The 16,273-nt window shown below is 43.2% G+C and overlaps 1 protein-coding gene across 1 annotated transcript in view; it reads left to right on the top strand.

The window, feature by feature from the left end:
• The first annotated feature begins 4,318 nt into the window (after nucleotides 1–4,318).
• The window catches only part of KCNU1 (potassium calcium-activated channel subfamily U member 1), a 153,013-nt gene continuing 141,058 nt past the window's right edge, over nucleotides 4,319–16,273 (top strand). Inside the window, exons 1-2 of the mRNA XM_055567104.1 lie at nucleotides 4,319–4,507; nucleotides 8,130–8,246. Of these exons, the coding sequence (XP_055423079.1) occupies nucleotides 4,319–4,507; nucleotides 8,130–8,246 (306 nt within the window). The remainder of the gene's footprint in view (nucleotides 4,508–8,129; nucleotides 8,247–16,273) is intronic.

The following is a 16,273-nucleotide window of genomic DNA, read 5'->3' as shown; positions in this document are numbered from 1 at the left end:
TCTTTGGATCAATACTGAGAAGTGGAATCGCTGGACCATATGATAGTTCTATTTTCAATTTTTTGAGAAATCTCCATACAGTTTTCCATAATGACTGAACCAATCTGCATCCCCACCAACAGTGCATGAGGGTTTTGTTTTATCCTTGCTATTTCTCTTTTTTTTTTTTTTTTTTTTGAAGATATTTTTATGTGTACCATCCTCTGTTTAGGTTTTTTGGCTGTAAGGCATGTTGGATCTTAGCTCCCCAACCAGGAATCGAACCTGTACCCCCTGCATTGGAACGTGAAGTCTTAACCACTGAACTGCCTGGGAAGTCCCTTGCAATTTCTTTTTGATGATAGCCATTCTGAAAGGTGTGAGGTGGTATCTCATTGTGGTTTTGACTTGCGTTTTCCTGGTGATTAGTGATGTTGAGCGTCTTTTCATGTGTCTGTTGGCCATCTGTAAGGTTTTTTTTGGAAAAAAAATATCTATTCAGATTCTCTGCTCATTTTTAATTGGGTTGTTTGGGTTCCTTTGATATTGCATTGTATGAGTTTCTTGTTCGTTTTGAAAAAGAATCCATATGGGAAATGAGGTCAGAGAGTGGAATATGGAAAGATGTTTACAATCTATTAGAGAACTAATCTGGGTTTACAGAATTAAAGATTCATAATGTGTCAAAGCTGGTAGAATCTCAAACACCAGAATAGCCTCCTCACTTTACTGAGGCGATGGTTAGGATCGGAAATGCATTAGAAGCCCATGGCAAGACTTCCACTTCAGAAGTAAACCAACTAATTCAACAAAAAACAAAACTGGAAGTTTCTGTCTGGATTTTAAATACAAGTACATTGTTTATAAAATATATAATAAAAAAGCCAATAATTCCTAAAAACATATGCTCACCAAAAACAGAATGGGCATTCTGTTGGGCTAAAATCCCTACCACAGTGGACCATCTTCTGTGCTCTGTCCACTCAGAATAAATGGGGAACACCAGAGTGAAGGGAAAAAGTGCAAGGTCTTTTTTAAAGGATGGGTTTCAATAGCTCAGAGATGTAAATAGAATATGGATTAAATCGTATTTCCTCAAAAGAAAGCTTTCCTTAAGATTGATTCATCTACTATCTCGCCTATTCCATGCAAATTTACGGAGAGGAATTAAACCATGAAGAAGTTGAAAGGTAAAGATGTGGTGACTCAAACAGCTTCTTGGAAACATCTTGAGAGACGGTGTAGCATTTCCAAAGTGATGGATGTATTAAGTCAGCAAGAAGATGCTTATCTCAGAAACAGCTTCTTCTGTGGAGTGAGTGTCCTGTGGAGGTGACACCATCTTCATCTTTGACTTTAGACCTGGTTTTGTCATTGACTAGCTGCCTGAACTGAGGCCTAATACGTCTTGACCAGTGTGTTTGACCGTTGCTGTGGGTGTAGCTGGGGGTATGAAATAAACCCCTGCTTGTCAAAGTGGAAGGGAGGGTTGAATCATTAACTGGGTTGGATGCTTTTAGGCCCTTAAAAGATAACATGGCAATATGATTTGTTATTTTCAGAAGCATTAAAAGCACAGGCACACACACGCACACATGCGTTCGTGAGTGTTGCTCTGTACACTTAAAAAATGAAGTTCTTACTTTCTCAGATGCATGTTTCTTGAAGAGAGCAAATTTTTTAAATGAAACATTTATTCAGTCTCATTATAAAGTATAATTTTTCCAGAATATTTGAGTGCCCAGAGGTAAATTACAGAGATGTGTACAAAGTGAAGCTATTTTTCTAATGAAATCACTGGCATGTTAAAAAATTCATCTGAACTTAAAAAAAAAAAAAAGTTCATCAGTAGCAGAGTCTTCATTTCTTAAGTGCAATCTTAAAGGCATAGCAATGAAAGGCCCCCCCAGGACCACCCGGAAGTACCAGGCAGAGGGAGGGGTCAGCCTGGACGCGGCCACGCCCTCATCCCCGCCTGCAGACCTGACTCCCTGGACTGCCTTGACTCACCCCTGCCCACTTGTCTCCACCCAGCATCTTGCCTGGACTGACCTCTTCTCTGGACCAGTGCTTTCTCTGCGTGGAAGCCAGGACCGTCCTTTTATGACCGGCATTCGCTCACTTAACTCTCTTCTTTAAAATCCTTCAGCCGTTTCCCCGTGGGCTAGTAGCTGCGGTGCACCAGCTGAGTTGCTCCGCAGCAGGGGTGCTCTTCCCAGGCCAGGCACTCAGCTCCTGTGCCCTGGGGTGGATTCTTAACCACTGGACCTCCATGGAAGTCCCAAGATGGAGTTTTTTGTGTATATATATATATATATATATATATATATATATATATTTTTTTTTTTTTTTTTTTAATCGAAAACTGGAACACGAAGTTTCCCTCCTGACATCCCCAGCCTTCTCTTGGGCCACTGCTTTCCAACCAACCAGCCTGTGCATAAGTGCCAATTCCCTTCCACCTTCACCCACGAGAGACCCCCAGCCTCACAGCGTTTGTCCAGCTCCCCCAAGCCCACAGGGGCTCTGGGCCTAGGTAGCTTCCCCCGTTTCAGACCCCAGCTTCGAACACAATCGGCATACTCAAGACAGCCTCCTGAGCACATCTGGGGAGCCTCAGCTGGGTGAGGGTCCTCCTTCTACTTACTTGACTTCTTCCCCGGACATGTGGCCAGTTTCTAATTGTAACTGTTTTCCTTTGACAACTGGATCCCCTGGGAGGGGATGAACTAGTCTTTTTTATTCTCTATCATGCTTACAGTTCTTGGAATATAGTATCTGCTTGCATGCTAGGAGGCACATACCCACAGACACACACACCATGCCACTGTGTATACACACACACATCCCACCACCATGTCCTGTGCATATACACACTCGGCTGATAGCACTTCTTTCAGAGGACAGTAATACTTTGACTATATTTAACGACAAATGTCAGGAAGTGGAAAAATATCATTGGTGTTGACAGCTTAATCAGACTAAGTCAACAATGTGAATGAACTTCGACTTGGAAACTGTGATCTTATTTTCCACGTATCTATGGGCATATAGTGTGAGTGTGTGATATGAACAAAATCCTTCCTTCTTTGTTCCTTCCTTCCTCCTCCTCTCCCTCCCTCTTTTCCTTCCCCCTTCCCTTCCTTCCTTTATCTGCCTGTTTCCTCCTTTTCTTTAGAATCAATGCCATTCATAAAAAGAACTCTACTAGCTAAGCAATACTTTTCACAATACGATCCCACTACCTTATTGAGTTCTTAAAGATGGCATCAAGTCTGTATTATCTTAAAATAAGACTATAAAAAACTAAGTGACTTGGAAGATCCCACATAGTAACTTAACAGAAGGACTGTGTTTGGAGCTCAGAGCTTCGGACTCCTAGAACAGAGTTCTTTATCATGCTGCCCTCTGCTAGCCAGCGAGTTTAATGACAGCCTTTTGTGAAAATTATAGGTAAACTGAAGAGAAGGAAATCTGCCCATGGCAGCCTTTCCAGGAAAAGCTATCGCTGTCATTTGCCACAGGTAGCTGAGTCAAGGCGGGCCCCAAAGGATAACAGCATGAAGATGACTCATCTTCACAATAATTGGGGGGAACTAGCCCCTCTGCCGGGCACTGACATTTTGCCCACTACTCGTGCACACTGAAAGGCATGACATTTCTTACACCTTTGAAAACACCAGAGGAAATAAAAGCTATTGCTCTCATTTTGAACTTTACCTCTACTGGACCGAAGGGTTTGCTGACAGGGCAGGGATAAAAGCAAGAAAGGAGAGGGTCCCATAAAAGAAGGGATGGGGAGAATGGGTTCCTGAGCTCAAAAGCAACCAACCAGTGTTCCCCCTCACAAAGTTGCCTCCTGCAACTCCTGTACTCTGCCTTTCTGATTGAGAGGATACACAAAAATCCTGAAGTCCTCCTCTCATCTGTCCCTCTGAGGATACTGAGACTGTGGTATCACTCAGGAGAAGAGTCAGCCTGTGGATTCACGTGTGGCTCAAGGTCATCTCACTCAAAAAAAAAGCTCTCCTAAAGTTGCTTGCACAAACCAGATAGATGGCCGGTTGACCGTGGCCATGAAGGATGCAGTTTTCTCAAGGTCATGGAGAAAGTCAGTAAGAGCATCCCATCTAGAATCCCGGTCTTCCAAAGACCCATGTCCTGGACCTTCTGCTCATTCAGTTGCATCCTGTGAGTCGGCACCTCATTGGTTACCAGACCCCTTCACTGTTGCTGCACGAGGAGGTTAAGACCCTGACGCACTGAACTCTAATTCTTGGAATCGTTACCGTGTGATCATGACATCACAGAGGAGGCCGCTGGACAGTTCTGTCTCAAGATGTTTGTAACCAAGCCAAAGGATGAACTTGAGGAAAGCATGGAGAAATTATCTTGTACAACTGAGATCCAGGCAGTGTTTATTCTTTCCTCCATTGCAATCTTCTTCTGTGGATTCCTCATCTTATTCATATCCAGGTTCATCAGGAGGAATTTTAAAAAATGGAAAAAGAGCAAGGGAATTTTCCTGGTCAGTTCCCCTGTTACAAAGATCAGAGACAGGTTTGGCTTGAGTTTGTGTTTAGAAGACCACAAAGGCATCACCCAGTTTTCCTGGGCCAAGACCTGTGGTAGAGTGACTTAGAAAGGTGTCTACCCCGCTCAGGGGGCAGGACCCCAGGCCATCATTCCAAAGGGCACAGCTACAAGGCCAGGCCTCCTCTCCCACCTCTGGGAGAAGCAATGCCTCATGTGGATGATGCAGAATGTTAGCTCTGGAAACAGAGGTCACTAATTTGAAAAAAACATCTACTAACACTGAGTCCCTGGTAGCTCAGAAGGTAAAGAATCTGACTGCAATGTGGGAGAACTGGGTTTGATCCCTGGGTTGGGAAGATTCCCCTGGAGGAAGGAATGGCTACTCACTCCAGTATTCTGGCCTGGAGAATTTCATGGACAGAGGAGCCTGGGGGGCTGCAGGCCATGGGGTCGCAAAGAGTCAGACATGGCCAGGTAACTGAGCACACACAGCACTATGTCTGTGCCTCTGTTTCGAATTTTAAAATGACAGTCATGTTAGGTACAACGAGGGAGGCAGAAGAGACACCAGGGTCAGCCTCACTTTCCTGGATCGTTTGTGCAAGAGGTTCAGGTACTCAGAAGTATACACTGCCTTTCATACATGTTAAAACAACACAAGGAACTATACACACGCACCCACAGAAACCCATGCACACATGGCATGGGTCATCCAGCCACAAATGCAGAGACACTTTTTTATGCCCAAACGAGCTTTGCAAGGGTGGGTGCTGCTGAATAACAGCTGGAAAATGATGATGGTAAAGAGGTATCTTATACAGGGAAAGCTCTGCTTAAGAGACTGTTGTTCTTCTTCTTCAGCCACTAAGCCATGTCCAACTCCTTGCAACCCCATGGACTATAGCCCACTAGGCTCCTCTGTCCATAGGGATTTTTCAAGCAAGTATTCCAGGTTAGGTTGCCACTTCCTTCTCCAGTGATCTTCCCAACCCAGGGATCAAACCCTTGTCTCCTGCATTGACAGGCAGATTCTTTACCATGGCCCCATCAGGGAAGCTGGCTTAAAGGAATAGAAACACTCAAATGCTACATAATGGCTATTCTAGTACCAGTGGTTGAATGCTCTCAGTTATTTTCCCCCAGCTTCATTTCTCTGATTTCCAGAACAGAACACATTTCACTTGTGTTTTGCAATTAATCCTGAACAGTTCCTTGAAGCACTGACTTTTGATGCTAAACACTGACATAAAAGAATTTATAACTTGGTAATTTTTTCAGGGCATTGGCAATGTTATTACATGAAATTCAGGTGTCTGCATTTGAGAAGTGTCCAATATGGAAGTTTATAGATTTTTTTTTTTTGCTAAATGAGTTTGCTGTGTGCTCAGTCGTGTTCAACTCTTGGTGACCTTATGGACTTGCAGTCTACCCAGACTCCTCTGTCCATGGGATTTTCCTGGCAAGAACACTGGAGTGGGTTGCCATTTCCTCCTCAAGGGGATCTTCCCCATCCAGAGAGCGAACCTGAGTTTTGCCCGTCTCCTGCATTGCAGGCAGATTCTTTACCACTGAGTTCCCAGGGAAGCCCCACTGCTATTACTAATTATTTCTAGATTAAAGACAACAAGCAGTGGCATTACAACTGGGAAAAGAATCCTGGAGTTCTGACTGCTTAATGACACTAATGGGAAGCACAAATGGGTAGGAATATAGTGAACCTGCCTTCTATCTTTATTTTATTTTTTTTAGTGCACAACTGAATTGGTAGAATTATTTAGTCTCCTTCGATTTCTGCTTCCAGAAGTGTATCTTCTCCCCCATTATATTCATTTTTCTGTGGTTTACAAAATTGTGAGAACCCATTTGTCTATAAACATTTGCTGTATTTTTTATGTCTTTCTTTTGATATAATTTATGTCTGCCTTCCGGTCCAGAGGTTCCTTTCATTTCAGATAGAAAGAACATGTTGCAAAATGTTCATCAGTGGGGTCTTAGCAACCAACAGACTGTGCTATTCTTTTAAATCCTGAGGAGAGAGTTTGATAACAATTGAATGACTTCTTAATAATTTGTTAGATCTAATTGAATTGAGAGTGTTGTATTTTTCTCTAAGCCTTTGGGAATGTTGGCCTAATGTAAAAATGCCACAAAGCTAGGTACTGTGGAAAGTTGTTTTAAAAAAATTATTTGGAGAGTCATAATTTTCTCCTTAAATGTGCATTTTAAAAGATTTACTACATTCATAAGTACAATTTTATTATATCTTAGGGCCAATTTGTTTTCCCACAGAAGGCACCTCAATTTTATAATGGAATTCAAATGAGTGTTCCATATTCATGCCATTGAATATCTTAAAAAAAAAAAAATCGATGTCCAGACAACTTCCCAGGAAGGCACAGGATGAGTCATAGACATTAGAGGCAATCGTTGATGGAGATAGGAACTCTATCAAATAGTCATTTAATGAAACTTCTTACCATTCAGAAAATATAGATAGAGAAATTATATCATTTCAAAAGCCTGGCTCCACATGAAATGAGCTTTTCTAAAAGTCAGAGGTCTTAGTCTACATGGTGAGGTCAATGCCATTCATGTGTGTCTTTTTGGGGACTAGCTCAAGACTAACAGACCCAGAGGCTAATTCAGCCTCCAGCCTGTTTTCATTGCCTGCCCACGAGTATGTCATTTAATTTTGCTATACCTCAGTTTCCTTATTTAATTTTGCTATACCTTAGTTTCCTTCCTTTGTCTACCTCATAAGATTATTATAAATTTCAAATAGAGTCATCCCTTGGTATCAGCAACGGGTTGGTTGCAGGACGTCCCCCCATACCAAAATCTGAGGGTGCTCAAGTCCCTTATATAAAAGGGCATAGTACTTGCACATTCCTTGTGCATGTGTCCAGCACACTTCAGATCACTTCTAGATGAGTTATAATACCAAATACAATGTAAATGCTGTGTAACTAGAGGCCAAAACCCCGCAAATCCAAGCTTTGTCTTCTGGAACTTTCTAGAATTGTTTTTCCAACTATTTTCCATCTGATGTTGGTTGAATCCGCAGATGCGGAACCCAAAGATTGTATAATAAGTAAAGACATTTTATAAATGTGAGGAAGGATCATAGTTTCAACAGGATAGGATACCAGATAAGGAATTAAAATCAATATAAAATGCCTAAACATTTCCCTCTTCTTTCTTGCTCAAAAAAAAAAAAAGCAGATACTTAAGTAACCACCTAGAAATCCCCTTGTAATCTTTGTTCTTCGTCCATGTATTTTGATGGAAAAGGATAAGACACTTATTCCCAGAGCAGAAAGAAGCTCGTTTCTCCCAACCCTGATCATTACGACAGAGTCGGTGTCAAGGGTGTGAGACAAACATGGCAAAGACTGCAGGGTTTGGGATGAAACCACTACAGAAGAGCAGTAAAATGCAAACCGAGTCAGATTCATCCTGCGAAACATGGAAGAGGGGACTTCAAGGTTCCCGGGGTGGGACAAGGTGGAGAGGTTCTGGCTGATGTCACAGCAGGAGACGCCATCAACCACGCATGAAATCCATGACCTCTTCTGAGGCCCAGCTTATTCTCCATTTCTTTCTCTTGCTTCTAGGAATTTAATTCAGGTAACATGAGACATAAACATTCAAGAAGTCTCACCTTCCAGAGCCACTTTCGTGATCGTATAGAAATGCTGCTCTCGGCGCAGACCTTGGTGGGACAGGTATTGGTGAGTACGTTTCCAGTGACCACTTGCTAAAAGACTTTAGCCACGACTGTGATGCATGGTCCACGTAAAGGCATCTGCTGTTCCCTGGCGGCCTTTCCCAAAACATCACTACCTCCCAACGGCTGTCTCCCTGCGTCTGTGGTCTCCAACTTACGCTTCTGCTTGCTTTTTCCTTTGGAGTGAAGAGACTCACTTGGCATTGTGTTTTCTATTTGTTGTGGGTCTATCCCCCAGAAGAAAAACTTTATTAGGGCAAAGGTTGTGTGCATTCTGTTCTCCTTGTATGTAGATTGTTTGTTCTCTTTGTAATGTAGATGGATGCCAGGCATATAGCTGATGCTCAAATAATGTTGGTTTGTAGTGGATTCTCTGCTCTGTAAGGGACAGGTATTTCCCCCTCCTTTGATGCTAACAGCTTCCTTTCTTCAACGTTGACATATATACACTACCATATGTAAAACAGACAGCTAGTGGGAGGCTGCTGTATAGCACAAGGGGTTCAGCTCGGTGCTTTGTGATGACCAGGAGGGGTGGGATGGAGGGGTGGCTGGGAGGGAGGCTGAAGAGGGAGGGATGTATGTATGCTAATAGCTGATTAATGTTGTTGTACAGCAGAAACCAACACAACATTGTATAGCTATTGTCCTCCGATTAAAAGTAAATTTTCAAAAGCTAGTCTTTTTTGCCTCTGAATATTTATCATTTACTTCCTATTTTCACCCAGGTAAACTCTGATGCATTAAAATTCAATCCAGGCATCATCCCATCAGGGAAATTTTACCTTATCTCCCTAGCTCTCTTGGTAAAGACTCTGCCTGCAGTGCAGGAGACCTGGGTTCAATCCCTGGGTCAGGAAGATCCCCTGGAGAAGGAAATGGCAACCCACTCCAGTATTCTTGCCTGGAAAATCCTATGGACAGAGGAGCCTGGTGGCTGTAGTCCAGGGGTCACAAAGAGTCAGACACGACTTAGCGACTAAACAGCAACCACCGTATTAAGCTACGAGTCCCCACCTCTAGGTTTCTATCATTTCCACTGTTCTTAAAATTATCTGTGCATAAGCTTGTCTCCTCCCACTGCTCCATGGGCTCCTTGAGAGAAAAAGACCATGTCGGGGGGAAAAGTTTATACCCCATTGTCTGGAAATAGCAGACGCCCTGTAAATGAATACCACCCTGATCATCATTTCAGTAGTCTTGTTTGATCTGAAACATTGAAAATCAGAATCCGTAACGTGAGGGTGTGCTGCCATCGCGTGGTAACACGGTGGAAGGACATGTATGCGAACCAACAACGATCGTCTTTTGTGATTCATACATCGTTCTTTTCTAGAATACTCAATGTTACTTAATTCAGATCTAACTAGCTTTTAAAACTTAAAGTACATAAGTAAAATTGCGTTGATGAACTCTGCAGTGAATACAGAGTTATCTGAGAATGTGCTTCTCCTTTTTTTTTTTTTGGTCTCTTTTTTGAAATCCTTAACCCCAAGACCTGTTAAAGAAGGATTTTCTGGTTCTTTTTTTAAAATTTTATCACGGATTTGTTGGTTAGGATCTCTTCAAGTGTTCAAATCGTGTTAGATTATATGTGGACAATGGTGGGACTAAAGTAGTCAAGGTGACTGGGGTGAGGCAAAAGAGAACTCTACACCGTCTACCATATAAGCACTCCGTATAGAGAGTGGGCAGCAAGGAATAAGTGTTGAGTACATGCCAATATATATTACTTCTTTAATGATGGAAAAATTGTTCTTTTGATCTGACACGGGTCATGATTAAATAGTTGGGACAACAGGAAGCAGAATAGTCTGGCACTGAAAGACAGAATTGAGACTCTCTGTGAGGGTTCCGAGCAAGTGTGTATGAAAAGATGGGGGGCGGGGAATGGCGCCTTCCTTCCACCCACACTTCCTTTGTAATTTCCTTTCTTCCTTCTTTCCACAAATATTTATTGTTTGCAACTACATGCGAAGCATATATTCTAGACATGGTGAAAAATGCAGGCCAGAGTAGTACACTTATGGGACTGAAATTCTCGTGGAGGTAGAAATGATAAATATGTACATAAACAGAAAGGATAAATTCAGATGGTTACCAGTGAGAGAATGATGACAGGTATGTTTGAGAATTTTGGTGGTTTTGGAGTTAGACCACATTAGATGCAGTGATCTGAGAGGAAATCTCTGAAAAGGTAAGATTTGAGCTGAGACCTGAAGAATCAGAAGAATAAAGAGATTAAAGAGCAGAAGGAACAAGTTTCCTGTTTGAGAGAAGAGACTTGTGGAAGTAAGGGCTCAAATTATGGTAAACGCCAAATGAGGTTCCTGTGTCAGAGGCCAGGAGGTAGGAGAACAGTGAGGTCTGAGTAGAGATGGGAGGGTCCTGCAATGCGTAGGTTGCTCAAATGGAAGGATTTATTCTTATGCAACAGGGAGTCATTGAGGAGTTTTTAAGAAGCACGGGTTGACACAGTCTAATTATGTTTTAGAAATTCAAGAGGCACTAAAGTTTGAAAATAAAGGGACTGTCAAAGGCAAACTAGTTTGTTTCATGATATACGTATGTGTGTGTGTGTGTGTGTGTGTGTGTGTGTGTCAATCGCTCAGTTGTGTCCAACTCTTTGTAACCCCATGGACTGTAGCTGGCTAGGCTTCTCTGTCATATGTGAGTGTGTGTGTGTCAGTTCATTTCAATGGCTCACTCATGTCCGACTCTTTGTGACCCCATGGACTGCAGCATGCCAGGTCTCCCTGGCCATCACCAACTCCCAGAGCTTACCCAAACTTATGTCCATTGAGTTGGTGATGCCATCCAACCATCTCATCCTCTGTCGTCCCCTTCTCCTCCTGCTCTCAATCTTTCCTAGCATCAGGGTCTTTTCAAATGAGTCAGCTCTTTGCATCAGGTGGCCAATCCTTACCTATTGGTTAAGGTGATAGAAGCTGCATTTTGTCCAGGGGCAGAAGAGGCTCTGCCCTCCCCCCACTACCTGTGGTACCCAGCCCGGGTAGAGGTGGCCTTGGCCATCTTGTATTCATCATGCTTCCTTTAGATCATCACTGCGGTTCCCAGAAGCCTCCAGCAGCAACCATGACACTCCTCAGACAACACCATCCACAGGTACTTTTTCCTCTCGAGGCCAGGAAGCCACTGCACTGGTCAGCTCGCATCACAGGGGCCTGATAGGAATGGGCACCTTTGAGGACGGGTCCCCGCCCATCCCAGGCTCAGTTTCTCAGTGCCCCATGCAAGAGAGTGCAGGAATGGAGTTTGATGTCTCTCTGCTCCTCTGCAGAAGCAGCGTGGTACTTCTCAGACTGCTTCCTTTCCCCACCTTCCTCATTCTGTCCCGGGGTCCTGGCCAATAACTTCAGTTCAGTTCAGTCACTCAGTCATGTCCAACTCTTTGTGACCCCATGGACTGCAGCACGCCAGGCTTCCCTGTCCATCACCAACTCCCAGAGCCTACTCAAACTCATAGCCATCAAGTTGGTGATGCCATCCAACCATCTCATCCTCTGTCATCCCCTTCTCTTCCCACCTTCAATCTTTGCCAGCATCAGGGTCTTTTCCAATGAGTTGGTTCTTTGCATCAGGTGGCCAAAGTATTGGCGTTTCAGCTTCAGTATCTGTCCTTCCAATGAATATTCAGGACTGATTTCCTTTAGGATTGACTGGGTGGATCTCCTTGCAGTCCAACGGACTCTCAAGAGTCTTCTCCAACACCACAGTTTAAAAGCATCAATTCTTCAGTGCTCAGCCATACATGACTACTGGAAAAACCATAGCTTTGACTAGATGGACCTTTGTTGGCAAAGTAATGTCTCTGCTTTTTAATATGCTGTCTAGGTTGGTCATAGTTTTTCTTCCAAGGAGCAAGTGTCTTTTAATTTCATGGCTGCAGTCACCATCTGCAGTGATTTTTTAAGCCAAAAAATGTCTCTCACTGTTTTCATTGTTTTCCCATCTATTTGCCATGAAATGATGGGACCAGATGCCATGATCTTAGTTTTCTGAACGCTGAATTTTAAGCCAACTTTTTCACTCTCCTCTTTCACTTTCATCAAAATGCTCTTTAGTTTTTCTTCACTTTCTGCCATAAGGGTGGTGTCATCTGCACATCTGAGGTTATTGATATTTCTCTCGGCAATCTAGATTCCAGCTTGTGCTTCTTCCAGCCCAGCGTTTCTCATTATGTACTCTGCATATAGGTTAAATAAGCAGGGTGACAATATACAGTCTTGACGTACTCCTTTTCCTATTTGGAACCAGTCTGTTGTTCTATGTCCAGTTCTAACTGCTGCTTCCTACCTGCATACACGTTTCTCAAGAGGCAGGTCAGGTGGTCTGGTGTTCCCATCTCTTTCAGAATTTTCCACAGTTTATTGTGATCCACACAGTCAAAGGCTTTGGCATAGTCAAGAAAGCAGAAATAGATGTTTTTCTGGAATTCTCTGCTTTTTCGATGATCCAGAAGATGTTGGCAATTTGATCTCTGGTTCCTCTGCCTTTTCTAAAACCAGCTTGAACATCTGGAAGTTCACGGTTCACATATTCCACAGTTCGTTTCCTCCTAAATGATCATGTTGGTCAATTTCCTGATCACTGGGCTTATTTTCGTCGCTGGAGCAGCTTGGATGAACTTGGTTTTCCCGAACTCGCACTCACACTTCCTCCCCAGTCAGCTCTGCCGAAGGCCACCAGTCGTCTTTCTTGTCAACCTGGAGATCCCTGAACCGTGAACCTTGGTGGCCTCATCTGGCCTGGCGCAGCCTAGAAGCCACAGCACGGCACTGAACATGCCCAGCGCGGTCCCACTGCGCCTGCGCAGCCTGTACCTGGCCAGTCATCTGGGCTGAGAGCTTTTCAACAGGTTATTCAGTTGAATTTCATTTATAAAAACTTCTTCCTCTGAACACGTCTTTGGTCACATCTCATAGGCCTTGGCAAGTGATATTCTGGTTTTTAGAAATTCCTGATTCATCTTTAAGTTGTTTTAAGTTTTAATTTTGATTTCCTGTTGGATTTGTATTCTATTGAGAAGAGGTGTGCGTGTTTTTGTTTCCTTAGGAATGGAAGACTCTCTTTTCTATTTTGGTGAAATTGATGGACCAAGAATATCACTGCCTTTATGATCTCTAGTTGATGAAATTTATGGGGAAATTCTTTGTTACCTAGTACATGGTCAATTTTTATTACTGTGTAATGGACTTTTGAGAGAATGTTTATGGTTTGACATATAGGCACTATAATTATATGTATTTTCCCTATCCTTAATTAATTGCTGACTGCTTGAAAAGGGCATGTCAAAATTTTTCATTCATGATTTTATAGTTTTATCAAATATCTTGCATTTCTATCAGATTTAGATATTTTATATAGCATCAATTGATGCATAGTTACCTATTGTATCTCTGTGGTCAATAGTGCATTTTACTAATATGAAATATCCATTTTTGTCGCATTGAGTAGGTGTTTTTTGTCACATTGAGTGGGGATTTTTTGTAGGTTTTTTTTTTTTTAACCCCTGGCATGTTTTGGGATATAATATTAGCATGTAACATTGCTTTCTTTTTATTCATACTTGATTGGGATGTCTTTGCCCAGCTTCTTTCAGTCTTTATGTCTTATGTCCTCTTATGTGTCTCTTTAAATATCATGTAGCTGGATTTTTGTGTTTATTGATTTAAGAATACATTTATTTGTTAATTTACCAGGAGAATTTAATTATTTTCCTTTATGGTGATCTGTTTCATTGGTCTTTATAATATTTAGAGATTGAATTTACTGCATAATAGGCTATCTAAATATCTGTGGCTTAAGCAAACAAACGGGAGTTCTGTTAGTAAGGAAAGGGAGAGTGGGTGTTGGATAAACAACTAAAACCTTTGTAACATATTTGTTCCTTACTGGAGAGGCAAAATAACATGGTGATTGAGAATTTTGAAAGACGTGAACTTAAAACATTGGCTTCTGCACTTCATCTTGAGCAGATTAATTTTTCCCAAACTGCACTCCTTTCAGATCAGATCAGATCAGATCAGTTGCTCAGTCGAGTCCGACTCTTTGCGACCCCATGAATCGCAGCACGCCAGGCCTCCCTGTCCATCACCAACTCCCGGAGTTTACCCAGACTCACGTCCATCGAGTCAGTGATGCCATCCAGCCATCTCATCCTCTGTCGTCCCCTTCTCCTCCTGCCCCCAATCCCTCCCAGCATCAGAGTCTTTTCCAATGAGTCAACTCTTCACATGAGGTGGCCAGAGTACTGGAGTTTCAGCTTTAGCATCATTCCTTCCAAAGAAATCCCAGGGCTGATCTCCTTCAGAATGGACTGGTTGGATCTCCTTGCAGTCCAAGGGACTCTCAAGAGTCTTCTCCAACACCACAGTTCAAAAGCATCAATTCTTCGGCACTCAGCCTTCTTCACAGTCCAACTCTCACATCCATACATGACCACAGGAAAAACCATAGCCTTGACTATAACCTTCCTTAAAATGCTGCAGGGAGTATTGTAAACCCTTCATTCAGTTCAGTTCAGTTGCTCAGTCATGTCTGACTCTGCGACCCCGTGGACTGCAGCACACCAGGCTTCCCTGTCCATCACCAACTCCTGGAGTTTACCCAAACTCATGTCCATTGAGTTGGGGATGCCATCCAACCATTTCATCCTCTGTTGTCCCCTTCTCCTCCTGCCTTTGATCTTTCCCAGCATCAAGGTCATGGGTGTACTAAATACTGACAATTGGCTGATATCTACATTCCTTATTTGTTGAGGTGAGTGAAAGTTGCTCAGTCGTATCCAATTCTGCGACCCCATGGACTATACAGTCCATGGAATTCCCTAGGCCAGAATGCTGGAGTAGGTAGCCTATCCCTTCTCCAGTGGATGTTAGTGACCCAGGAATCAAACCGGGGTCTCCTGCATTGCAGGTGGATTCTTTACCAACTGGTCCTTATTTGTGGGTTTTTATTAATTTTATTTCTTTTGCATTTTTGGGGTACTATGAATGGCATTTATTTTAAAAGTCAAACTTTTCGAAAACTTAATTAGAAGAGTAGTACTGTTTTTCAGAGAAGGCAGTGGCACCCCACTCCAGTACTCTTGCCTGGCAAATCCCATGGATGGAAGAGCCTGGTAGGCTGCAGTCCATGGGGTCGCGAAGAGTCAGACACTACTGAGCGACTTTACTTTCACTTTTCACTTTCATGCACTGGAGAAGGAAATGGCAAGCCACTCCAGTGTTCTTGCCTGGAGAATCCCAGGGATGGAGGAGCCTGGTGGGCTTCCGTCTATTGGGTCACACAGAGTCGGACACGACTGAAGTGACTTAGCAGCAGCAGTACTGTTTTTATAATTTTGCAAATGTCTTTACTGTCTGGTCTAGTTCAAGACAGCTAGAATCTTAAATTTGTTTCTACAGGCAGTATGTTGTTTTGAAACATGCCAAGAAAACCCAGCTTCATGTAGGTCTGTAGTTAGAAAATAAATGCTGCTGCTCCTGCTAAGTCACTTCAGTCGTGTCCGACTCTGTGCGACCCCATGGACCACAGCCCACCAGGCTCCCCCGTCCCTGGGATTCTCCAGGCAAGAACACTGGAGTGGGTTGCCATTTCCTTCTCCAATGCATGAAAATGAAAAGTGAAAGTGAAGTTGCTCAGTCGTGTCCGACTTAGCAACCCCATGGACTGCAGCCCACCAGGCTTCTCCATCCATGGGGCTCTCCAGGCAAGAGTACTGGAGTAGGGTGCCATTAAATGACCTCACAGATTTCCCTTGAGAAGCCTTTGGGATTCCTGGAGCTGAGTCCTCAGATCACACTTTGATAGTATGTGGAAGGGATGTGCAGTTTTGGACCAGAGAGGGCAGAGGGCTTTACCTAGCTCTGGGCTCATCCCCTGCCTCCTTCCCCCAGAGGCCTGTGTTTGCCTGGCAGCATTAGCTTCTGGCCTGTGAGCTCTGAATCCATCAGCCTATGGCATCAAGGGGAGCCACCGGTGCCTCTCCACCCTCCCAGGTGAAGT

This window comes from Bubalus kerabau, chromosome 2, assembly GCF_029407905.1.
Source record: "Bubalus kerabau isolate K-KA32 ecotype Philippines breed swamp buffalo chromosome 2, PCC_UOA_SB_1v2, whole genome shotgun sequence".
Taxonomy (NCBI): Eukaryota; Metazoa; Chordata; class Mammalia; order Artiodactyla; family Bovidae; genus Bubalus; species Bubalus kerabau.
This window is presented reverse-complemented; position numbering and strand designations above follow the sequence as displayed.